The 27,519-nt window shown below is 43.1% G+C and overlaps 1 protein-coding gene across 1 annotated transcript in view; it reads right to left on the reverse strand.

Annotated features, from left to right (window-relative positions):
* LOC147750992 (uncharacterized) overlaps positions 1–25,406 on the reverse strand; it is a 540,733-nt gene extending 515,327 nt beyond the window's left edge. The window contains exon 1 of the mRNA XM_086931993.1: positions 25,068–25,406. Coding sequence (XP_086788119.1) covers positions 25,068–25,395 — 328 coding nt within the window. The 5' untranslated portion in view covers positions 25,396–25,406. The remainder of the gene's footprint in view (positions 1–25,067) is intronic.
* Between the last annotated feature and the right edge of the window lie 2,113 nt (positions 25,407–27,519).

A 27,519-nucleotide genomic window follows, 5' to 3' on the forward strand; every position in this document is an offset into this window, starting at 1 on the left:
AACTTCAAAGACAGGTATGTAAAGCATTTAAAAACACAAATTCAGCAAATAATTATGACATAACACAAAATAAAAATCCAACACCAATTTATAAAAATGTGCAAAAATTGGATCTTTTAAATTACACCAAAATGAAAGAGATCCACTGTAGGGAACCAGAGATATGAATTTTCTAAAGAGTAGTCACTTTCTAGTGCTTAGAAACCAACAGTGCCCCTTTTAGTCATTTTGTTTTCTCTGACAGGGACACACCTTTAGAAATTGTTCTGGAGAATTTCTCACAACTGTGTTGTGCAGCCTTCTCCAGCAGGCTGGGTCCAGTTAGAACTCCTTCCTGAAGTTCTGCTCGCGGGTCCCAAAGTATCCAACACACAATCCAAGGTTGAGGAATCTGCAAGATGGTCCTTGAAAATGTGTGAAACTTCAATTCTGCCATCCAGTTGAACAAAACCCTTACAAATGCACTGGTACTCCAGGCTTGGAATTCTTTGGGGATGTCCAGGTGAGCTCTGTTAATCTGCAGCTTGCAGGGAGTCCACTCTTTAGTTCTTTTACAGCAAGGTAGTCCACAGGGCTGTAGTTTCAGGTGGAGCAGTCTCCAGAGGGGTGGCCTTAGAAATTGCACTTCAAAATTCTCAGCATGGCAACGTCTTGCTTTCTCAAGTTTCAAGCAGCCGATCTGGAGGGCTCTGTCCCTCTCAGATACTTATTCCAACTTCTCTGGGTCAAGCAGGTAACTTCTGACCAATGGGAGCAGGGTAACTCCTCCAAGCTATGACCACATCCTGTAGAGTTTGTCCCAGAGTGCATCACATCTTCCAAATCCATAATGGCTGATTTTCCAGCAAGAAGGTAGGAGCTGGCTAAACACACCCCTAGGATGGCTAATTTACTTAGGCTCCCCCCCCCTGCTTCTGCTCATACCTTCGTTAATCTTGACATCTGCCTAACGTGGGAATTTCAGAGTGTAAATGACACTGTTTTCTGCTCTCCTCTTTGAAGAACATAGTTTACGACTCCTCCCCCTGGCCTGGCATTCCTATGGAACAGCACACTGCCCTGCCGGCAGAGCTGACTGACCCCAGGGGCTCTTTATCACCTCTTCAAGGCAGCCTGGCTAATCCACTTAACTCTAACCAATCAGGGCTGACCACTGGAAGGCTGAATCTGGACTTACAAACAAGAAAGTCTTATTACTTCTTGTATGTACACTTTAGGAGAAATTCAACAATATCATATTGTTGAATTTATTAATAACATTCGGGGAAGTCTTTGAATGCCACTTCTAGTCCTCTCCTATCATGAGTTATTAATCAATAACTTCCTACCATGTTAACCTATGTAGCAGGGGATTTGCAATGGGAAAAAGGACTTGGGCCATTTTTCCAGCATGAGGACTTACAGAAACATATTTTATAAGTACTTTGTTTATATCTACAACCCCCACCCCAGGTTCAACTAGGGGAGACTTTAGGGGTTCTGAATCTTTAGAAATATTGTAGATCCTCGCTCCAAAGTGCTTCTAGCATCAAAGTCGAATTAGAACAGCACTTTACCACAATGTGTGGAGTGAAATGTGAAATTTCACTTTACCCAGGAATATAAAAACTCATGTTATAAGGGTGTACCTTATAAATACATGACCCCCCCCACCCCTGGGATACCTAGGGGAGACCCTGGGGGTCCCTAATATGCCAAAACATTGTAGGTTATTCATTTTTAAGTGCCCCAAACACCAAAAGTCGAGTTTGGGCACAATTAACTTTTTAAAAGCAGTCCCGGCACTCAGGGCTGTTTTTAAACGTACCTCAGGCTTCAGCAGTGCAAACATGCAAGTGCAGAAAAGGGATGCTGGCCTATAAACTGCCATTTCCCAGGGTTTTGGCGATTTCTAGGTAGTTTTAATCACCTTGCCCTATTATATATTAGGGGCCTACAGGGGAGGTCATGCCAATCACAGGCGTACCTCACCATACCATTGTGTACCTTAGAGTATGTAGGTGTTTTAACTGTATTCTAATGTGTCTCTTTCAGCATAGCACTGGCCCTGGGCCTGGTTAGGCAGAGCCCAGGGTCAGTCAGAGTCAGCTACCACCAGTATCAGTCAGCAAAAAGTTGAGGGGTACCCAGGGCACCTGATGACTTTGCAAAACTCGCCACCAGGGTTAGCCTGGTGGCGATAAGGAGTAAAAAAAATGGGTACATGCCTGCCCCTCTAAATTGTGGAGTAAGGGTCATCGGAGAAGTTTGACTGTGGTGGAGACAGAGTGGTCTTCACCATAGCCAAATTTAAAACCCACCCGCTATATAGATCAGGCAGGTGGACTACAATGTTGGCGGGAAAGGATCTCAATTGCAGCGACAACAGAGTTCCCTTTCCACCAATATATAAACTGGGCCCTTTATTTTCTAGAGCAACAGTGTCAGCAGAATTTCCTGGCCATAAACTCTGGTGACTTGATATAGGCACCCTGGTGTGCTATTGTCATGGCCTTCAACAAAATTCAACTTGCCTTAGTCACTGATTCAGACTTTATGAGGCCATATGTTACTCGTGATCAAATAAAGGCATGACAAATGGTACTCAAAGTACACACAGTATGGCATTTCAAGCAGAGACAGAACACTTCAAGAATCTGGTGATTCATGTCATGAGGAACACAGATCAGGTTATGTAGGGAAACAGAGTAACATTTGCCGAGGTTCAAAGAAACTGCAAAACTATGGAAGGGATTGCATTTTAAGTCAGAAGTAGAGATATCATTTTCAAGACCTCTCCTCATCTGTGTTCGCTCCATATGGCACACAGTTCTTCATTTCAGAGGCCTGAGATATTCAGGGCCAGATGTGCAAAGCATTTTCATGTTCATAAACACTGTGCAAAAATGCCTTTTCGAGTGTATAAATTACATTTTTGGGGCTGGTAAACATGTACCATAAAAAATCAGTAAACACTGAAACAGTATGCAAAGTAGCAATGTTTTGCGACCGCACTCTGGTCGCAAAACGTTAAAAAGTTACTGCCTGCTGAGTTGGAGTTGTAACCAATTTCAAAATGTAAGAGGTCCCCCAGGAACCCTTCCCCTTTGTGAATGCTTAGACAAAGTTAGTTGGAGAGTGGTCTTGGGGATCACTGCCACCTCTCAACAAACATTTTTTGAAGCAGCTCATTTCCTTTAGAGAGAATGGTCTGCATTAAAAGAAAAGTTTATTTTATTGAACTGTGGTCACAGATATGATGGTTTGCTGACCCTAGCACATCACCTTCTCTTTGATCACCTACAATCAAACTGAGCTGAGAAGTGTGGCTCACCGGTTAGAGGTGGCAGACCCAGAAGCAGAGGTCGGCCCGGGACCAGGGTTCAATTCCCAACGCGGCAGGGTACGGAACCAATGTCAGCGGGCTCAATAAATCTCGCCTCAGTGCCTCTCTAACCATGGGTCCCATGCTGCAACTCTGGGCAATAACTTGCTTAATCTCCACAACGGCCCCCTCGCTGCTGGGGATGCCTGGCTTCACCTTGGGGATGCCCATTAGGGACAATCTCACATGGAAAGCCAGGACGGGTTCCCCAGCGGCACACAGCGCCAAGAAACCATGGGGTGAACGTGCGCTCTACAAATTCATACTAACATAACTAACAGCTGCAATTGGGAGCACACCTCATAATATTCATTAGGTAAGTGAGATTAAAAATCAGAATTTTATGAACTGACTTATTAGTACATAGGTCAGCGCATAAAACGTTTTAGTGGTCGCAAAAATACGTTTACACAAATTGCGACCAGTTTTTTGCAACCAATAATGGCACATCTGGCCCTTATTTGCAGGCTGTAAGAAGAGTTACAAAGATTTTTTTGCAACTAGTACAAAGGTTTAAACTATATACAGAAACATATATGGCGGTACAAAGTCTGCCTTCAAATTGACAAAAGCTATCAGTGGGTATCACAGTTGATCTTCATTAAGAACTGGATTCATATGACAGTTAAGGAACCTTCTCCCCTCCTAAAGTGGAGCTAATAAAAGAGGCATCATGTTCATATCTTCAGTATGGAGCAGGCCAGTGACTAGCATACCTGTTATATTCGTATATATTTTACATTACTATTTGTCATATTGTAAATGTTTGATATTACTAATAATCATGTTGTAAATATTTTAGATTACAAAAAATCATACTATAAAATTTTCTGTTATTATATCCTGGGTGTTCTGTACTTCTTTTATATCTGTGTTGGAATGTTTGCATCAAGCTGTTCTGACTCGCTGCACTGCTGGGTGGAACTGGTTCAAGAATCTTGTCAGTTGGTTTGTGTTATGTCAGAGATGGATTACAATAAATGGATTCCTCCATACCTGAATTGATTTATTCATAAACATGGTGACGGTTTGGCTGCTGACTCATCCCAACAGGTTTCGGCACAAGAGTTGGTTCTCTGCCCAAACACCAGAGTTGTTGAGCAAATCCATATCTCTGCTGTGTGTATCTTGAGAAACACTCTGTTGTAACTTGGAACATGTTTCACCCTAACCCTTCCCCTTTCCTTTTCCCCCTCTCCTTATGTGAATGTTGGTATCTTCCAAGTGTCAGCCGGGCGCTCGCTGTGGAATGTTGACACAGTGACCCCGGCTGTGAGTTTGACAAGCTGACGGCAGTCTATTATGCTTTATGAGGCAATAAAGAAACTCAGTTTGAACTTAACGTTGTCCCGCTTTACTACATTTTTTCCTGGCGACGAGGTGGAGGAAACTGAGCCAGGGACAGTGACTGCCGTTTCCCTGGAATTGTGAGTGCTTGTCATCCTGAGGAACCTACTGGGCGCCAGCTACCAGTGCCCAGCGAGGAGGTTATCGCTTCACCGGAAGAAGGAAGAAAAAGCCACTTCAAGTAAGGCGATTCAGCTAAGCTACCCCAGCGCAGTGCAGCCCTTTTGATTTATGCCGGCTCGCACCGGGTGTCATATCGGGCATCGTGTGGATTGTTGTGACTGTGCCACGAGTGTGAGGGCGATGTTAGCGGTTGGGGTAGAAGCTTGGTTGCTGTGTTCGGGTGTCTTATCGGGCATCGCGTGCAGCTGAGGGAAGGAGCGTCGTCTTTAGGTTGCGCACGCAGTGTGAGGGAAGTGGAAGAAGATACTCCTTACGCTCCTCCATGAACAAAGAATTAATTGGAAACGTGATGGAAAGTATGCGCACGCATCGACTCTGAGGAGAAGTCATCTGCGCCTCTTACAGTGTCGTTCCTCGGTGCACATGAAAGTGTTCCAGCGTGACGCACAAACAGGCGGGCGAGCTCTAACTGAACGCTCTCGCTCTCGCTAGCTGAATGAAACCAAGCGGCGCACTCACCATCGGTTCCCTTGAGCGTGGAGAGGCTCGCTTCAGTGTGAAAATTGTGAATCTCGGCGGGAACGTCGAATAGACTGAGGGGCTCGTCGCTTTTCTTAGGAGCAGTTCTTGAAAGACATAGCCCAGCCGTCAGAGAAAATTTCCTCACACAGGAACTCGATGAGTGAAGCTCCCAGTACAGGAAGCTAACGCCAGCTAAGGGGAAGCTGCAACTCTACAGGAGAGTTACAGTACACCAGTAGAGGCAGAAAGGGGACTACACTTTCGAGTGTGCTATGCAATAGACTTTTTTTTTTTGGTCTTGAAATTGTGTCTAGCAAAAAAAAAAAAAAGAAAAAAAAAGAAAAGGAGAAAAGGTGAAGTGGTTAAAGCTTGTGTGTGTGCACTCATCCTGACAGGAAAAGTTATAGAATTCTGCTGCTTTTATCACGTCTAGCAATAAGGGGTGAGTTATATGGCCATGGCAGGAGCAGGAATGAGCCAACCTCCTCCTTTCCTCAACGAGTTGGGTGAACCAGTTATTCCTTGGAGAAGGTGGGAAGGAATATTTAAATCATATCTGATAGCGATAGGAGGTAGTAATTACACCAATGTGCGCAAACAACATATACTGTTACATAACTTAGGTACACATGGTAGGAAAATATACGAGGACATTACAGGTAGATTGATTGAGGATGAGGAAGAAGTCGTAGAGGAAGGCGTTAATGTCTATGAAAGCACCCTGAGAGAACTAGCAGCTCATTTCAAGGAAAAAATAAATGTTGTGATGGAAAGGCATAAGTTCTTCAAGAGAGTGCAGAAGAGGGAGGAGAAAGTGAGCAATTATATAGCAGTGTTGAGAGGTTTGTCAGCCACATGCGAATTTGGGCAGCTCACAGACTCTTTAATAAGAGATCAACTCGTCAGGTGCACAAATGACACTAAAATACAGGAGGAGTTACTGACTAAAAACCCCAATCTAGAAGAAGCAATTAACATAGCCAAGGGCTTAGAACACACGGCGCGCTGCATGAGAGAAATGAAGGTATCAGAGAGCTCTAACAGAGAAAGGGTTGATGGAAAATCTAGTACAGAGAGTGAAACAGTGTGTAAAATAGGTGAAAAGGCAAAAGAGATCACTCGCAGCAAGCCTACTGCTTCAGTGTGTTATAAATGTGGTAGTCCCAACCATATGGCCAATAATTGGAAATGTCCGGCAAGGAATGTACAGTGCAGAAAATGCAATCGGTGGGGTCATTTTTCCAAAGTGTGTAAGGCCTCTGGGAAAGCAGTACATGTCATTGAGGAGACACCACTGGATGAGGAAAGGGAAAAGTCGTATGTATTTCAAGTGGGGGATGAGGACAATAATGATGATGTGTATCCTAAATGTGATGTCTTACTTGATGGGGTCAAGTTTTGTATGTATGCTGATTCATGCTCCCCATATACCCTAGTTGACAAGAAAGTGTTCGATGATAAGTTTGCCAACCATCCAGTTAAATTGCTACCTCCTGATATAAGTCCTAAGGGTTACAATGAGGGGAGGATTCCTCTGGAGGGAATGGCGATCATGAGAATATCCTTTAAGGATAGGCACACGGTTGGGAAGATTTATGTTTCCACTAGGGGTTCCACACTATTGAGCTGGAGGCACCAGAAGCAGTTGGGAATCACCCTTGACCCTAACAATAGGGAGCAGGTGTTGTTGATTGAACCAGAAGGAATATCCGAGGACCTCACTAAAGAATTTAAGGAAGTGTTCAGCGATAGATTGGGGGTTTTCAAGAACTATATGCATAAAATAGTGTTAAAGGAGGGGGCGGTGCCTGTGGTGCGCAAGACTAGGTCCATACCTTTACGCATGAGGGACCCCCTCCAGCAAGAACTCAAGAGATTAGTCAGTGAAGGGGTCATCACAGAAATTGAGAGTTCTGAATGGCTAGCACCCATCGTCATCATGGCCAAGGATAAAGGAAACAGTATAAGACTCTGTGTAGACCTAAGAGACCTAAATGCAAACATCCTTGTCAACAGGTTTCCCCTTCCTAGGATAGGGGAGATGCTTAGCACAATAAAGGGGGCCAAGTATTTCAGTGTGCTGGATTTATCATCAGCCTATTATCAGATCAAACTACATCCAGACTCCCAAATCCTCACCGCTTTTACCACCCCATTTGGAAACTTCAAGTTTCAGAGAATGCCATTCGGATTGGCATCAGCGGCGGCTGCCTTCCAAAGGGTTATGCAACATGCATTAAAGGACTGCAAGAACACCCTCTGCTTCCAAGACGACATACTTATCTACGGAAGTGGAGAAGAAGAACACAACAAAATGGCTAGGAGAGTATTGGAAAAACTAAAAGAGGTGGGATTCACCACTAAACCTTCGAAATGCAGATTGGGAGTAAGTTCAGTAGATTACTTGGGACACACGTTATCTGAGGACGGAATGAAACCTAAACTGGACTTGGTGAGGGCAGTGGAGGATGCTCCGAATCCAAAGAGTAAAGAGGACATATTGTCTTTCCTGGGCCTGGCAGAATACATGGCCAAATTTATCAAGGATTTCGCTATAGTTTCGCAGCCCTTGAGGGACCTCATAAGGAAGGACAGTGTGTTCGTATGGGGCAAGGAACAAGAGATGTCCATGAAGAGTATCAAGAAAGCCATCATCGAAGCTCCTTATATAGGGAAGTTTGACCCCAATGGTGTAACCATCATCTCCACAGATGCGAGCAACAGAGGCATTGGGGCAACCCTATCACAGGAAGAAAGAGGCAAGATAAATGTCATAGCTTTCGCATCCAGAACCCTCACCTTGGCAGAGAAGAACTACTCAACCATTGAGAAGGAGGCCCTAGCAGTGTATTGGGCCATACGCCACTACAAATTCTTCATTTGGGGTACCACGTTTGAAGTACGCACGGATCACAAACCATTGGTTGCCCTGTTCACAAAAAAGGACATGGAAAGCATGACACCCAGAATAGCCAAATGGGCAGTAGGCTTACAAGCCTATAACTTCGTTGTATCATACATTCCGGGGCAACAAAACAGAGTTGCAGACTTTTTGTCAAGAGCACCCACAGAAGGAGATGTAGAAGAAGAGGAGAAGGGCAACTCGATCTTGGAAGTGCGAATGGCAGCCGTAGAAAAAGAGTCATGGGAAACACAAATGGAACGAGACGAAGATTTGAAGAAGGTGAAGAGGTATATCTTGGCAGGATGGCCCAAGAAATGCAAAGACGTGGAGACAGAGATCCAACCCTTCTGGAATGTGAGGGAGGAGCTATCGGTGGAAGGGGATCTCATAATGAAATCAGGAAGATTGGTCCCTCCAGAAGCCCTGAGAAACCAAGTAGTGGAACTAGCTCACGAAGGACATCTGGGGAGAAGCTTGTGCAAGGCCAGACTTCGTGCAGACTACTGGTTTCCAACCATGGACAGAGAGATGGAAGACAAGGTGCGTGATTGTTACGCATGCGCGGTGAGCGATAAAAACAAAATCATAAGAAGGGCACCACTGGCACCAGTGGAAGTACCAGAAGTGCCGTGGAGCAAGTTGGGATTTGACATTGCAGGTCCAATCCATGGCAGAGGCCCGCAAGACAGTTATTTATTGGTCCTAGTAGACTATTTCTCAAGCTGGATAACCTGTAAGTCAGTACACAGTGTGTGCACAAAGGTGATCGTTGAGTTCCTCAAAGAGGCGTTCACACAGGAAGGCATCCCTTCAACATTGGTCACCGACAACGGTGTCCAACTGGTGTCAGAAGAGATGAAGGACTTCCTCAAAGACTGCTCGGTGAATCACATTCGTACCCCACTTTACTGTCCCAAAGCCAACGGGAAAGTGGAAAGAGTAAACAGGATGTTAAAGGAATGTATTCAGTTGGCCAACCGTGCAGGAGAGAAAGTAGAAGAAGCCATAAGGGACATGCTGTGGGCGTATCACACCACGCCCAAGTCCACTACTGGAAAAACGCCGTTTGAGCTACTGAGAGGAAGAAAAGCAGGCACAAAACTCACCCCAGGATGGATGGGGAGAAAACAGACAACGGAAGTTGAGCACAGTGAAGTCAAGAGAAGGATAGAAGCCAGCCAACGCAAGTACAAGGAATGGTACGATAAGAAGTGGGGAGTGAAAGAAAGAAAACTTCAGGAAGGACAAGGAGTCTACGTAAAGAAACCTGAGAGAGAATGGAGAGGGGGCGACAAGTTCTATGCCTCAAAGACCATCTGTAGACCCAATAGAAATTCGGTGGTCCTGGAAGATGGGAGGTTGTGGAGCCATGATCGAGTGGTTCCGGCAGAAAGAAGAGAACAGGGGTCAGGAATGAGAAGAGTAGGAAGTAATGATGTAAGAGAAAACATAAGGCAACACAGAACGAGCGATAGACTCAGGACATCTCCCCAATGGCACAAACAGTACATAATGAGGTAGACTCGCAGGCAGGCTTTAGCCCCCAGCCATCTCTATGCATGGTCCTTATAGTGTTTTTCAATTTCCCTTAAGGGGGATGATGTGTTGTAACTTGGAACATGTTTCACCCTAACCCTTCCCCTTTCCTTTTCCCCCTCTCCTTATGTGAATGTTGGTATCTTCCAAGTGTCAGCCGGGCGCTCGCTGTGGAATGTTGACACAGTGACCCCGGCTGTGAGTTTGACAAGCTGACGGCAGTCTATTATGCTTTATGAGGCAATAAAGAAACTCAGTTTGAACTTAACGTTGTCCCGCTTTACTACACACTCCTTGGATAATTTTTCTTTGAAAGATTTAAATGTTATACTTTTGCTCAAAAAGATGGAGAGACATTAATTAATTGTATTGTTCAGTGTTAGATCTTTATATATGTCATGCAATTTTTTTCCAGTAATGGAATGAATGAATGAATAAGGAATTCAGTTGTAATTCACAGCAGCTACTTCAGAAAGAAGTTTCCGGATCCTAGTGAGGAGTACAAGTTTTAACCTGCTGGGTAAAGAAACAAGAGGCTGAAAGAAACACCAACATCAACCCAACAATTAGAAGGTGTTGGTAAACAGGTTAAAATGATCAGAGATTAGATTATATCAACTATCAGAATGGTAGCACAGGGAGCAACACCCCTGCTCAATCCCCCCCAAAGAGATTTGGTTAATGTTAAAAATGAACAAATAAGTAAAGATTCTACAACAAAACCCACTCCTGCTAACCGAGAGTACCAATATGGAAATTACTAGCAGCAAGCCCAAATATAAATACTCAGATTCGTCTGGAGTACCAAATATATTAAATATGTCAAACAAGATTCTGACCGTAATAAATATGATTCAAGAACATTGATAATGAACCAAAAATGCACATGTAACCAAAGCCCAAGGTTTTAGTGTTCAACAAGAGACAATAATACAAATACTCCTACTAGCATTGGACATTATACAAATATTTTTGTGTACACTCCAAAAATAAACAGTAAAAAAATCTCCCAAAGTCTTTTAGTTCGTGTGCTCATTAATCAGAAGTCAGACATTGACATCAGGAAAATTTCTTCCACATCCAACATATTTATTACAGACTGTCAACATGTGTTTTGTCTACTAGACTCTTTCAGGACTGGAAGAGTACATTAATATCATGTTTACAAAAAGTAATCAGTTTTTTATTGAACAGTACATTAGAGTAAAAATGGAAAAACGGGTGAATACATACCAAAATCAAAGACACCCTTAGTTGTGCTAAAAAGGCATTTATAAGAAGAAAGTGTGTAGTACATAAATAGGTTAAAAGTCAAATAGACGTAGTTATACCAAGAAAGAGTTTTCTTAGGTAACAACATCAAGCCCTAGGGACAAGAAATATGTAGATAGAAGACCGAAGCTAACCATAGTCCATAGCCACCATATCAAAATGGCCAGCGCACATAAAAGACTGTAAACGTTAAAAAACGCTACAAGCCGTAACTACATCCATTTTGACGCTAGCCATGTATAGAAATAATTTAGAGATATTTACAATACCAAAGGGCTCAAAAAGTGAAAACAAACACCTGATAACATACGGAAATTCTAAATTTAAAATTCTAGCAAAAGGTTGAAAACGGACCGTCTGCTGTATATAGGAAGAGTCCTTTCTGGGAGAGAAAACTACAAATTCAGTAAAAAAGGGGTGGAACACCAAGGCTATTACAGTAAGGGAATGATAACTCGCATTCACCGTGTAATTGAATAAACTTTATTACTGTCAGAATCCTATGTGATAAGAAATATACATAATACAAAGTAAACTTATTTGGAATCAACTATGGATTCTGGGAGACCTTTCACTGAAAGTTGCAGTAACAACTGTAAAAGCCATTGGACAATTTATGACATGAGTAAGATCTGTCATTGAGGAAAGACTGGACACAAAGGGCCTCATTATGATGTCAGTTGGAAAACATTCCTACCGACTCTTGTCGGAATCAGTTCCGACAGACTCGGGTTCGGTGATTCTGACTGACCGACCGACAACACAGTCTCCCATTGAAAAAAGTGGTGGCTTCGGAAAAGCTTGCACCCTGTCGCAGGCACCCCATTGTACCTGCCACACCATGCATGATTAGAAAGTGGGTACCCCCACGGGTCCAAAACGCATCACATTGCAGGGGATCCTGCTACGGGCCCCCAAAGTCAGTTTCCAACAGCTGTACCGTGTCGAACAGACCAATCCGGAAAGCCTGTCCGAATTCTACATCGTAATACGTCGGTCGGAAATGCAGTCCATAGAGCTGTACGTTTCAGCTCCGACCCACTCGGATTCTCCGAATGCCGGTCTGATCCGAGTCAGAAAGACCAAACGTTTACCTTTTATCATAATCGGTCAGTCAGAAATCTTTCTGAGTTGGTCGGAAACATGGGTTCCGAGATTGGTTAGGAAAATCCGAATGCCGTTCGGAGCCATTCCGACCAACATCTTAATGAGGCCCAAGGAATGAGGGTGTATGCAGAGTTACTAACCAGGTTACCATAGCTTAAGATCAAAGAAGTCAGAGAAGAATTTTATGTGTTAAAAGTGTAGTCATTTGTTTTATTTATAGAGCTCTGAATTGATTGTTTCCTCAATGTAACATAGTCATAAAATCTTAACAGCATAATGTGATCAATGTCAGGTCGGGACGTACTTGTCTACATGAGTCATAGATAACTTTTAACATTAACATCACTATGTAACAAACCTCATCACATTGCTCAAAGAATGCTACCACAACATAACATATTCAATAGCCAGAGTTCCAGTGGTACCCCATAGCTCTCAAATATAATCCCAAGAACCTCTTTATGTCCAGTGTGGATGGGGGGAAACTCCTAGATATCATCACATTTGGAGGGTAATGATCCCCAGTCATAAGTTTGGTAATTTGTCCCATATTGCATCCTTTCCAGAGATTGGAAAAAGGTGTAAGACCTGTGGAAAATATGGAGATTTCACAAGAGCTTGTAAAGACCTCACAAATGTAAGCAGAGGTTTGAGAACTACAGTAGTATGTACACCAAAATGTTCAGAAGTCAAAAAACCTATAAGGGATGAAGTGGATGAGAAAGGTTTTGTTTTAGCAGTAAGAGAGTGTTTTGAAATATAATGATGTACCTCCTAAATGTCCTCCTTTATGTCAAGTACATATATTGGGCAGGTAACGGAATGTAATGGCTGATTCAGGATCGTCCTGGATTGTCATTATTAAGGAGAAAATCCTAGAGAAGCTTTGAGACATCATAGGGTTGAATGCCCAGAAACCTTCTGACATCAACTGTGAGGAATTTGAGGGACCCACTGTTCATGACATCGGGTTTTAGCCTTTAGAGATGACTTTTATGAATAAAAAAGCTAATATTAAGTTATGTGTTAATCCTTTTGGGTGACGAGATCAGTGGGAGTTGGGAATCATACTGAACCCCAGAGCTGAGGAACAAGTGTTACTGGTTAAGACCAAGGCTGAAGCCTTAAAGAATAAACAAATATTTCCCAAAGATTTTAATGATAAGCTTAAGAAATGTGTACTTATGATAAGGTAAAGTTACATAAAGGCAAAATTAAGAAGGGTCCCTAAGCATCATTTACAATATAGGTTCTTCTGATCGCCTATAATTTTAGCCAAAAAAGGAGACCACAGTTTAAGACTATATGTCAATTTGAAGTGTTCTCGGTGCTAACATTTTAGTGGATTCTCATCCCTTACCAAGGATTAATGAGCTATGTTTCACATTTCCACAGCAGATTTAAGATCTAATTGAATTATGTTCCGAATCTAGACCTGTAACACAATTCATTACACCTTTTTGCCTTTTTCAGTAGAAATGTACACCGTATTGGCTGGCCTCAGCTACATCTGTTTTTCAGAGAGCAGTATACTGTATAATTAAGGACATGGGGGCGGGGCACTACACTTAATCCTTTCATGATAATATCCTTACCTATTCAAAGAACAGGAATGAACACCATAGTCACAGTCATAAGGTGTGTCAGAAGGTGCAATAGAAGGATCTCTGATTTAAGAACCAAAGAAATGTACATTGTTTTCCAAAGAAGTTGATTACCTTGGCACACTATTTCAAGTGATAGTATTATTCAATAAAAAGCCCTTGGTGTAGTCTATTTTTAAAACCCCTTCTCCTGATTCTTAGGAAAAACTTTCATCTTTTGCTTGAATGTGTAAATGCCGTAGCAAATTCACCAGTATATTTGCTGAGAAAAGTGGGTCTAGAAGGAAGGTAATTAGAAAGAGGCTACGTTTATGTGGGTAAAAGAACAACAAGAAGTATTTGAGAGAAGTAAAGACGAGACATGCATTACACTCAATTTGAAATCATTTTACTCTGGTAGAAAATGCATTATAACGGTTGGTACTAACAAGGATGGGCTAGAAGGAGTATTGTCCCAATATTTAGAGTGTGAAAAATGTAATGTTACCTTTGCATCTCATATGTTAAATGTAACTGAAAGGAAGTACGCTGTCATCAAGAAAGAATTATTGGCATGTGTATGGCCTGCAGAACATTTTGGAGCTCATGTGTGGGGATATATGTTTGAAGTGAGATCAGACCACAAGCCAGTAGTTGGGATTTTATCCCCAGGATATGGGAAGGGAGCCACTGCTCCTATTGCAAGGTTGCAGGAATACAATTTTGAGGTCACATATGTACCAGGAAAATAATGATATGGCAGATTGCTTATGTATAATTTCTGTAGACCAGAAGGTCACCAGTTTTGAGGCTAACAACTGTAAAATGGATGCCACAGTAAGTGAAGTAGCAAGAGGACAATATGGTAACCTGAAGGAGGAAGAATGGAATGATGCTAATTATAAAGATACTATTTTGAGAACTGTGATTGAGGATGTGAAGGGAGGATGGCCAGATGTGAAGGAAGGTTTGTTATGAGCTCTATTCTCTTGCAGAACAGTTGCCAGTGGAAAACATGTTGCTTTTAACCCCTTCGCTGCAGGGTGTTTCCCCCCGCTGTGGGGGGCGGGGAGGGGGGTTGTAGCACGGCGCGGGTGTGCTTGCTGGTGACGAGCTCAGCTCGTCATGAGGCACAGCGGAGCTGCCCTTATGACAAGCCGAGCTCGTCACTACCACACCTGTTTTTGGAACGTTCAGCACAGCGGGGAAATTATACCCGCGTGCAAACGTTCCAACTGCTGTGACAGGCTCAGCTCGTCATGAGTACAGCTCAACTGTACCTCATGACGAGCTGAGCTCGTCAGCAGCATGGGAGGGGTTAAAGATGGGAAGTGTACCTACTGAAAGCTATTTGTTGGTCTATACTTAAAGTTGCACATCAGGGGCATCCTGGTATGTCCTCCGTTACATAACTATAGAGGGATTTCTTTTGGTGGGCAGAAATAGATAGGATGCCAGTTAAATGGGTTACAGAATGGAAAAATGTTCTGACATTGACAAGCCAATGAAAGTGACCTCCATTGTCCTCTGTTCCATAGCCACAGTATGCATGGCAGAAAATTGCCTTTGAAATTTATGGACCTTTTAGACAGTTACACCAGGAGAACAAATTTGCTTCGGTGGCAATAGATTAGCATTCCAAATGGCCAGAAGTCACATGTGTGGCTCAAACTACTACTGATCTTGCAATTTAATTTTCCTAGGAAATGTCTAAAAAGAGGGTTATCCTGATATAGTGGTCATAGATTACAGAGTTCAATTGCTGTCTACCTGTAAAAGAATTGTTTTTGTGCCTGTGGTATTAAACTTATAACAACTTCCTTATAGACCCACCAATTAAATGGCCTTCAATTTAACAACATTACTAAGGACATTATTGTGTGGGATCTTACAAAGGATTTGCACTGGAAAGAGCAGTTAAAGGAAAAAGTATGACAGTATCACACAACTCCTCACAGCTCCACTGAAGTCAGTCATTCAAGGTTTTGAAGAATAGAATGCCCTCTTTCAAGATATGTCCTTGTCAATTTAAGAAAAAAATTGTTCTGTGAGAGATGCAGAATGATTGCATGAGGCTGTTCCTAGCAGTGACGAGAATAAACAAAACAAAGTTAATTGTTGGCTTGACCTCAACAAGACAGTGTTGTCAAGGAGAATGATGTTTTACTTCTTTTAAAGCCTGGTGCTGTACGTAAATATTAGTCAAAATTTGGGCAGTCTATTAAAATCATGAAGGTCAATAAAAACAGTGTAATAACACAAGATGGTAATGTTTCGAACTTAACCCCTCCCACGTTGGTGACGGAACGCTCCGTCACGCCCCTCGGGTGGGCTGTGCTGGTGACGGAACCGTTCCGTCACGGCCCGCTCGCCACGCTTGCGCGGCGCTGATTTCGCGCCTGCGCAGCGCTTTCTATTGAGCGGGCGGGGCCATGACGGAACCGTTCCGTCACAAGCACAGCTCACCCGAGGGGCGTGATGGAGCAGTTCCGTCAACAGCGTTGGAGCGCTGCACCCCCCCCCCCATTTGGCGCTGCGGCGGAATTTCCGCCGCAGCGAAAGGGTTAAAGACAGTTTTTAAGTGTGGAAGAAGTGTGTGTAGATGATTCAGTCTCTTTTGGTAAGTCAAGCTTTAGTGGTGAATTTGGTAAGACTACATAGAACGTGGGTCATGTTTGGTTGGTGGAGAAGCAAGTGGTACCCCAGCTAAGGTGATGACAGCTGAACTGTTTTACTGGGATGACATGCAAGATTCTAACAAGTGAACTAATCAGTTGTTATGTTATGTTGTTATGTTATGTGGATCTGTAAAGTGCACTATCACCCATGAGTGTATCCGGCACTGAGCAGGTATGAATGCCTAGCCCTGCCTATGGTAGGTTGATTAACAGAAAAGGCAGGTCTTTGGCTTCTTCCAGACATCAAGAAGAGAGTAGGAGGCCCTGCTTCACTTTAGGAGCTATGTGAGAGAATACCAGCCCTCTGGTTCTGTGTATGCATGGGATGTGTGCGAGTAGGAGTCCTGCAGAGAAACGGTGTCTGAGTGAGTGGTGGAAGGAGAAGATGCAACTGTTTGGACAGGTGGGGTTTTAGTTATGTAGTGCCTGGAATGTGTGTGGGAGGAGTTTAAAATGAGTGTGTTTGTGAGCTCCCTGAGGTGTGGTGTTACATGAGTTCTGTATGGAAGGTTGATGATGAGTCTGACTACCTAGTTTTGGATGGTGTATAGTCTTCTAAAGAGTTGGTTGGTGATCCTAGCAAAGAGGATATTCCCGTAGACCAAGTTGCTGGTGGTTAGGGCATAAGTGACAGCTTTTTGTGTGTTGTTTGGGAGCCATTCCTCAGCATCATCAGGGTATGGAAGCAGGATGCAGTGAAGTCATTGACCTTTGCGGTCAAGTTCAGTTTGCTATTGATGATTATTCCAAGGTTCCTGGCATGGAAGTGAGGTGGGGGTTTGGGTCCAAGTTCAACTGGCCACCATTAGGAGTCCCATGGTTTGGTCTCCTTGCAGTAGATCACTACAACGGTCTTGCCATTCTGGAGCATGAGACTGTTGGATTACATCCAGTTAGCGACTTCGGTGATTCAGGCGGTTAACTTGTTTCTTGTGTTGGGGGTCTTGTCTGAGAGGGAGAGTATGAGTTGCATATCATAGGCGTAGGAGAGCATGTTGATGTTGTGTGTGCAATGATGATGGCCAGAGGAATCATGTATGCATTGAAGAGGGTGGGAATGAGCAGTGAACTTTGAGGCATATGGGTTTGGGGGGCTTCAAAGGAGTAAGGTGCCAGGCTGATAGGTTGCATTCTAGCCATTAAATAGGAGCAGATTCTTGGATGCCAATCTCATGCAGTTTTCTGATGAGGATGTGGGTGTGAGACTGTGTCAAATGCTGCAGAAAGGTCTAAGAGAATGATTGCTGCCATGTTTCCTCCGTCAAGGATCATCCAGATGTCATCAGTGGTGGCAGTGAGTGCTGTTTCTCTACTGTTGGTATGAGTCTAGACGGTCTGGCATCGAGGAGCTGGTTGCTGCTGAGGTGGTCAGTGAGGCATAGGTTGATTAGTTTCTGTAAGACCTTTGTCAGCTATGGCAAAAGGAAGATGGGTCTGTAGTTAGCGTGGCTGGGTCAGCGGATGGTTTCCTGAGCAGGGGCATGATGGAGGCTTGTTTCCAGGTGTACACGAATGTGTCTGAGCCGGTGGAGTCATTGAGGATGGATGTTAGTGCTTTATTGATCAGTAGGTTCCTTTGGCGAAGTCATGGTGGGGCAAGGGTCAGATGGGGCCCGAGTGGATGGTCTTCATGGCAGCAGTGATTTCGGCTGTATCAATTACAGGATTCATTCTTTGTCCATGATGCAAAGTTGAGGGGTCCGGTTTAGAGTCAAAGTTGGTATATGTGAGGGAGATTTTGTTACGCAATTCCAAGAACTTGTTGCAAACGTCTTGTGATGGGGTCAGGTTGTTGGAGGTGGCAGGAGTAGCAATCACATTTTTGATGAAGATGGAGATTTCCTTCCTGCTGTTATTGCCTGTGCACTTTGTGTTCGGTATCTGATGGTGGTAGGGTCTGAGGGCTGACTTGAAGATGTCTTTACCCATGGTGTCGTGACATGTTCTCCATTTGCCCTCCATTTGCTTGCAGTGCTGTTTTGCCAGCTTAAGTTCCTATGCGTACTAGCTGGTCTGTGGTCAGACTCTTGCTGTTGGGTTGTGCTTGAGGATAACTAGGGTGTTAATACATGCGTTGATTCAGCTGTTGAAGTTCTTGATGGCTTTCTAAAAGTTCCTTGTGTGCTAGGGCAGCTGTGTGGAGAGAGGTGAAATTCACTCCTCCTCTATGATGCTTTTACAACTGCTGCAGGCTGTTCTGGTGGTGATAGGTCAGTGGTGGTGTAGGATAAGTATACTGAAACTGACAAGGGCATGGTCTGTCCACAGCATGGTTGCTGGCTTGCTGACTGTGATGCTCCTGATTTAGGAGAATAATTGGGACAGGTGGTGTGGGTGGGTTCAGTAACAGGGTGGGTGAGGTCATGGTTTCCAAAGTTTTCTAGAAGGGCAGTGGAGTTTGTTTTGGTGTGGTCTTGTAGGTGAAAGTTAAGGTCTCAATAGAGGATGAAGGTGCTGGTGTTGATGATGAGGAGTGTGATGAAATCTGTCATGTCACTAACGAAATTGGTGCTGATCCCAACAGCCTATATATAAGAATTCGATCTAGGGAGAAGTTGGCTGTGATGCGTATCATGGATGTGAGGTGTTCCATGTAACTGGTGGTTGTATCAATGTAGGTGGTGAAGTTGATTCTATCTTTGAACCTAATGGCAACTCCACCTAAGGGATTGCCTGGCAATCTTGGATCCTGCGGGATGGCTGTAGCAATGTCTGGTGCAGAGGTTGGATTTAGCCATGTTTCCATGAAGAAGAGAAGGTCCAGAGCATGGTCTTATATCTCTGTGGTATGTTTGTTGAGCCAGTGGGTGTTCGAGGAGCATGCATGTGAGCGTGGTGTGTTGTGTGTGTGTGGTGTTTAGTCTGTGTGAGCGTGAGCAGGTGGCTGGTTTGAGTGAGTGTGGGGTGCTTAAGTAGTGGGTGTAGTAGGGTATGGAAGAGTGCATGAGAACTTGCAAGAGGCACATGTGAACACTCCTTCCATGTTGTGTGATGTGGTGTGGCAGCATTGCAGCAAGTGGAGGCTGGGGTTGAGAGCATGGAGGAGTGTGCAGGGTAGAGCTGAATAAGAAGAGAGCCAGAGCTTCTCTTTACTGTACTTTTGGCATGGTAGTGGTGCACCCACTGCACATCCATGCTGCAGTCGCCATTAAGTATGTCTTAGGAGGGGGAGGGCCACAGGGCACTGTGGGAGGTTAACCATTGATGTCACTTCCTGTGCAGATGGATGATGCAAAATTAAGTGATGTCACTTCCTGAGCAGATGGTTGATGGGAAATGTAGCTACGAATGACACAGTAGCTTGCTGAGTTAGATAAGAGGAAATAATCCATATTAGGTCAGATAGACGGAAAAACTTTGTATAGTTAGTTCAAATTCTATTCTACATTATTCCATGATGTATGATCTTGCACTTGTTTTAAAAGGAAAGGATTTGTTATATTGATAATTATTGTATAATACTAATTGCGATATTGTAAATAATTGGGATTACTAATAATCATATTGTGCAATGTTAGATTATTATATTGTGGATGTTCTGTATTACTTTTGTGTCTGTGGGGGAATGTTCGCTGCGCTGTACTGTCTCGCTGCACTGCTAGTTAGAAATGATTCAAGAATCTTGTCATTTGGGTTGTGCTGTGCCAGAGTTTGGTATCAACAAAGGCGTCCTTCCATACCTTGATTTATTTATGAAAATACCAAAAACCACAATGGCAGTAATTACAGAATATATACCAGTCTACACATTGATAGGCTGGAAAAACAGACATAAAGGTGAAACACATGTTTGTAAAGACTATGCTGTTAGACTTGATATAGTTATAGGTTTTTCATAGCTATGTAACCAAGAGACTTATCAGGAGTTGGCCTGGACGGAGTTTCGTGAGTGGCAGAGTGCATTACATGGTCCTGTTTGCAGTGTTAGCGGCGGGTGTTTGCCCCGTGCTGTGAAATCAGCGCAAAAGGCATCACATGCAGCGCAAGAGGGTGCTGCTTCTTTCTGCTGCTCGAGTGGAAGTTCTACTCGAGAGGCAGCTTCCTCAACGCGAATGGAAGGGTTCTCAACATGAGCGGTAGCCACCATCCGCGACCGCCCGCGTTGAGAAATCTTGCTGGGAAGCAGTTTTGCGCTGGAATTTCCACACTCGCTACGCTAACTTATTGTTGGTGAGCGATTGAAACTGCTACATGTAGCAGAGTTTTTCTGAACCCCGCGAGCTCTGTGGAGTGCGAAAAACCCCACAAATAGAGCAGAGTTCACTGCCCAGGCCTAATCAGGAGTGTCTACACCCAACAAGATACAATATTACAGCGGGATTGTACCTCTGTATAATGCAGATCTCTCCCTGCATCAGAAGAAGCATTCTAAAAGAGGGTTGGCACATTATCTATGAATTATGGAGAATCCCTAAGAAAACATTTGTCTTCCCCTCCCAGTAAGCACTATTCAGTCTTGTCCCCAAAGGATAGGCATTACCATAGAGGCTATCTACATAACTGCTTGCCTTGAACAGATAGAGTGTAAATTGGAAGTTCCTGGCTGGCACTTTTATGTCAGCAGGGGCAGTGGACTGGCTCAGTGCTGCCACATGGAAGCATGAAGAAGGCAGGTGATTAAAAGTGTACTATATGCTTGGTATACTACAACTCACACCACGCCACACATATGACATCAGATAGGCTGCTTTTAGGATGATGAACATCTTACTTAACAACCTGACACATTGTGATTTAGGTGCTCCACTACTACTTTGTCACAGCGACCTCCACTAACCCTTTGCCTTAACGTAGTCTCTTGCTAAAATAATAGTTGTGTTTCTTCTCCCTTCCTGGATATTTTGCTTAAGAGCCCGAATTAAACTGGCACTGCCACAGAAGGATATTTTTGCTTCAACTAACCTTCTGAATGACTTACTGAGTACTTACAAGACAAACTAAGGGCCTGATTTAGATCTCAGTGGGTGAGTTACTCCATCACAACGGGGACAGATATCCCATCTGCCGAAATATATATCCTATGGGATTTATATTTCCGCGGACGGGATATCTGTCATCGTTGTGATGGGGTAACATGTCCACCGAGATCTAAATCAGGCCCTAAGTCTTAGTTTTGACAATTGTCCAGGAAAGCACGCTTGGAATTGCCTTATGTTTTTTTTAATTATTCTTAGTTTTCTATGTGTGGATTGTTAGCTTTACTCTGTTAAGGTTGTTTTCCTTGTAACTTTTGAATGGATGTCTGGAACCTCACCCTTCCCATGCATGTATGTGTCCCTAACTATTTCTGACCAACATTCCAGATACGATTATGGAAACCAAGTTTTCACTACCATCTCCTCTGATTGCAGTCCGCTGAGCTTCCTCTCAGGTTGGCACCAACTTCAGTCATGATGACTGGACTAGTAATGAACTGCACACAACCTATCCCTTTCCTTTAAACCCCATCTTTTGGTTCATCAGATTCTGTCAAATGGGTCCTCTATGAACCGTGAACCATGAAGGAACTCATTGTTGTGCACCAGAGTGTCAGGATGTGAAGTGTATACCTCTAGCCGCAAGGCCCGCAGTTGCACTACTTCCGAAGCTCCTGAACTAGCAGTCTTTAGGAACAGAAGATGAATGAAGGGTGCATAGAGAGTCATCCCCATCTGACCCGAAGCCTCATATCTCGGGACAACGTGCTATGATAAACACCTGAGTAAAGGCAAGAAAGACTCCTCGTCCCATGGAGCCAAAGGGCTCTCACAGACTGGCCGATGGTGGCAGCCAGCTTCAATGCCTAAAATATATGTTACTCGTATTCCATAGAGTCCTTGCTAGGCAATTGTAATATATACTTTCTGCAGTTGAGATTTGCCGTCTATCAGGAGACAAAAGACAAGGGAAGGGTCAGATGTTGATTGGCAGAGTCCTGATTAAATGTGGGCTTTAACACATTCCTGGGGGCTGTGTGACATGTTATGTCGGCTTCATGAAGCATTCTACAAACCCTCCTTAGCAAAGGTGAATTTCGAGGTTTAGCGACAAACTTTTTGTGTTTTTTTGCATCATATTTTGGGATATTGATACTTTTTCTATAGTAAAGGGATTTTGAAGGGTATTTAGTTGCCAGGTCTATTACAGCCTGAGAAGAAGGCCATTCCACCCTACCATCCATCTCCAACCGCACCAACCTTTTGCATCATGATCTGCCTACTTGCAGTCAAGATCCCAACATGGCCAGCAAATAGCATACAACTACTTCCACTAATATGTTTCAGGATAACACGGCTTTCCCTCACCAGCCATGCATAGAAGGCTCTTCAGCAGGTACCCTCACCTCAAGACTCAGCACCTACTATCCACTTATTACAAAATGGGCACTATGCAGGCTTTCTATAGGATGGGAAGAAGTGGATAGTAGGTGCTGAGTCTTGAGGTGAGGGTACCTGCTGAAGAGCCTTCTATGCATGGCTGGTGAGGGAAAGCCGTGTTATCCTGAAACATATTAGTGGAAGTAGTTGTATGCTATTTGCTGGCCATGTTGGGATCTTCACTGCAAGTAGACAGATCAGCAAAGTAGAAGCCTGCATAGTGCCCATTTTGTAATAAGTCGCCAGTGCCCAAAGTTTTGCTCGGAAGCCAATGACTAGCGCAACTGAATGTTGAGGTGCTGAATACCCAGGCTGTGAATTCTTGATTTCACATTATAACTCTTTAATCCACCAGGTATTCCCTGCCTCTTTAACTTGCTGGCTCTTTTCCATCCTTCCTTTCTCCCTTCGTGGCTGTTTGTCAATAATTCTCTTCCTCCTTCGTTCCCCATTTGGTGTGTGTTGTTTATTTGCTCTGGATCTAGGTTTGTTGAGGGAAATTAAAGGACACGGTCCCCAAAAATGACTGCACTGCTTTTGGGTCACATTCAAACAGCTTCCTCCTACCCTCCTTCATTTACGCAACATAATGACCACAATATGCCACTATTTCTGTATTATGTTCAAACACATTGAGCCCAAGTAACAACCACTGTAAACCTCTCCAAGCTCACATTAGCCAGTCATCTACTTTGCTTTTCTAATCCCATTTCACCTCATGTGCTGAAACAAGATCCCCCACCTTCAAAAAGCTGTTTTTTTTCCTCAGCACCTGCCGCCTACTGGTAAAGAATACCCATCCACACCACCCACACCACTGCAATCCCGCTATGGGCCAACAGGAAAGCAGCAACTACTATGACACTATTGTGCTCCCCACTTGCTCTCAAGCAATCCAGTCTTTCCGATCACCAATGCAACCACCTTCTCTCTAATTACTTTCCTGTTCTATTGCTTCAACTAGAACGTTATACCTCATGTACCTGCTCCATCATCTTCTACACCTGTTCACACCCCACCCTCTATAACTCAGAGACCCAGTATGGCCAAGTCCACCTACAACAATCTCAGCTACTACTGCTTCCACCTGTCCTTCCAAAATCTCTGGCACGAAGAGACCGCTGGCCTTCAAACCAGATATTTGCAACATAACCATACTCTACTTTCGTACAGCATATCACCCATTCCAACCTGCCGCTGACAAATACACACCAGGCCCTCCCACCTCTGCGGGTGGTCATTGCCCCTCTTTACTTCGGTCCTTTGAAACTTCCTCTCAAAATACCTGTGCCGTCTTAGATATTTTTGCCTTTATGAAAATAGTAAAAACGTGTTTCTGCCCCTCGTGACCGCTTTCACACTACCAAAATCATCTCACTTCCAGTCACATTTTCCCAAGAATAAGCGCAGACTGTAATCACCAACAGGCTTATCAGCCTTCTGCGAAAAACAATCCAAACCTCAGATATCTCATTGCCCAGAGGTCACCCCAAAGGCACAGTCGTAATTTGCAAATACTGCATGAGGTAACCCTTCATACAGCTGATGTAAATGGGAAAGATACACATGGCAGACCTCGATATTAATGAATCATCTTTTACAAGAGACCCGTTAGCATGCCTTGTAGGGCAGGGCTAGGTCTAATGTGTCACTCCAGTAAGTACGTCACATATTTCTGTGAGGGTGCTGTCAGTCAAAACCATCCCCTTCAAGCAACTTTGGACAGAGAGCTAAATTAAGCCGAGGGCACGTTTCTTTGAAAGGAATGCTTTTTATAGTTAATTAACTTACAAATTAGTTCCCCAAGATTTGCAAAATGTCAGCTTTTTGTCAGTAATTTGAAAGTAGTATGTCATCTATATGAAGGCTATCCTTCCAGTGTTGAAGCACCGCATGACCCCGAATCATAATTTTAGAATAATTGTAATCAGCCATAAGTTGCTGAAATTATTTTACCTCAGTTTGGTTCTTTACTATCTTTTCATATGAATTAAGGAACACAAACACATCTCTTGGGAGCGATTTTAAGAATCTTCTCCGTCTTTTCAAGTCACCCAATAACTATGCGATGTTATTGATGTAAAAACACTATCTGTGAGAACGTTCTACCTTAGAATAAAAAGATACGCAGGCCACGTTAAATATTTTTACACCTAAATACATTTTCCTACTAACGTCTTTAATTGTGGTATCAAATTTCGATTATCAAACGTTTACTCATCTACTGAGGATACTACTTATGGCCTTCAAAGGAATGACATCAGAGCCACTTACTCTGCACTTGAAGTACAACGCGTTGAGCTGTGTATCCGTCCCTGTCATGCAGTATGTAGTGACAGGTATAATTCCCAGCATCGGACTCTCGCACATCTTTCAATAACAGAGACGCGTTTCCTTCCTGAAACTCTCCAGGGAATAGCTGTGTCCGCCCTTTGAACTCCTCTTCCTGATACTCAGGCTGATCTCCTCCATGAAAGAAGCTGTGCACAACTGCGTCATTTTCAGAGCTCTGCCAGCTGATAACCAGGGATTCCAATGTGAATGTTCCACTGTAGGCCCCTTGACAAGGCAGCAGCACATCTTTGTGTACATTCGCTCTCATCACTGAAGCATCCTGGCCTATCAAAACAATATTTTTTATAATTAAAACAAAGAAATGGCAAGCAACGGGTTCATTCAATGTACGTATCTCGATTGAATGCTGTTAGACGGTAACATATTATAGTATTCTCTATCAACTCCATTTAATCATTTTATCTCCATGACAATTTCACTCTCAGTTGTATGAATGTGTCTACACCCGGATGCAATGTAGCACTGCTTTAGAGTTACTGAAACTGTCGTTTTTTCTAATGAGCAACATTTGCATTTATCGTGTGAAAATTATTTGTGAGAATTAATGATTTTAATGATGCATGGAATCGTAATTGATTAATTAAAGATGTTTCTCTTGAAACAATTTGACTACCTTACCTAGAAGTATAATTAATTATGTGAAGTAGTTATGTCACATTTTCTTGTGAGATCCCATATATATTAAAATGTATGCAGTTTCTGGTGTTCTGCTCATCTTGCTTCTGCTCATCCCCTCACCCAATCAGTGACATGCTGCAAGCCATGCATTCCCTCATTTCCACGGAGCACAAAGTGATAAGACCTCAACGTTGATAGTCAAAGGTGGAAAACTGTGTTAAAAAGCATACATTATGAATGAAGCTTCCATCATGTACCTAAAGTATGATTTTCAAGGACGTCCGCTGGAAGTTCTGATGCAGGTGTGCTAGAGAACGACTCAGTGAGCCATTGTTTAAGAAATGTTTCATTTTGTTCTACACATCTCCAGAGTGCAGTGGATGAGAAAGAAGGTGGAAGATTTCTCTTAGATTAAGGAATGGGTTAGTGCTAATACCACGAATAATTATGTAGGTGTTTCTGATTTTTCAGTGCAACCTAGCCATGATCATACCATGCTGAATTTGCAGATTCTATTAATAGATATGCGTGATTTATGTATAAAATGCCTGTGTTTTGGGATCCAGGGCGACTTCCATTTTCCTCCTGAGACTATTTGTTTTTAGACTTTCCTTTATGAGATGTTGTCAGTACTATTTATGAATTTGGCTCTTAGAATTTGTCTAGACATGCCTCAATAGTGATTTTGCTAAGTTTTGTGATTCTGTATTTCTGTGTCTGAGCCTTTGTGATGATTTATTCATTGGTTGTACCGTAGTTATTCAGAATTCCGTAATACATCTATTTTTCCCTATTTTTGATCTGGAACATAGTTATTAATGGTTCCATATTTGATTCTGCAAATGTACACGTATTTGATGAGGAGTGTTTTCTCCTAACTGCTAGGTCAAGGGAAAATCTCAGGGTGTCCAAAATATTAGGGTTCAGGTGAATATTGGGGTTCAGCTTCCACAAAACCACGAATTTACGTTCTTTATCTCCACTTTTTACTTCCTGCCTTTCACTTTTAGCTTTTTAAGTAGTTTTTTAAGTAGACTAACCATCTTCACTGGAAAGCTCTGGCACTGATTGGGTCAAGGGCCTGCCAGTGGCAACATGCTTCACATTTTCTACATACTACGGCGCATATTCATGCATGCACAGCACACTCATGATCTTGTATGCAAATTGTTGTTGCCTCCCAGTGACTGCCTAGTTCATTATTGTGTATCAAGTAGACTATCTGGAAATGACAATTTTCTGTTTTAACTTCAAACGTTTTCAGCATTAACTTCCTCCTGTTTGAATCTCTGAGATTCAAGAAAAAGACGAACTACACATGCACCTTCTCTGGATCTGCAATTAAATTATGAAACCTGCTCCCATTTGAGATTATGTCTATTCCCTCAAATGACGCATTTAAGAAAGAAGTCAAAAAATTCTACTGGACATATTCCTAACATACATTTCTGGTCCTGAGGATTTCCACCCACAGGACATCACCCTTAGGAAACTATGCTTCTCCGGCAAATATGCATCTACATGCTGCCACGAATATTTTGCCTAGATGATGATATCCTGTGTAGAGCATTTTTGAATGTCTTGGAAAGGACCAGACTATCATGAAACAAAATGTGATGTTTATGTACAAAGAAAGCAAAACAACAACAATCTACAGCAGTCTAATAATGATACTAGTGCTGGTTTGTGACAAATATATTTAATGATTATTTTTACAGAATTGAGTTCTTAGTAAAATAAACTTTTGAAAAGG

This window comes from Lissotriton vulgaris, chromosome 1_1, assembly GCF_964263255.1.
Source record: "Lissotriton vulgaris chromosome 1_1, aLisVul1.2, whole genome shotgun sequence".
Taxonomy (NCBI): Eukaryota; Metazoa; Chordata; class Amphibia; order Caudata; family Salamandridae; genus Lissotriton; species Lissotriton vulgaris.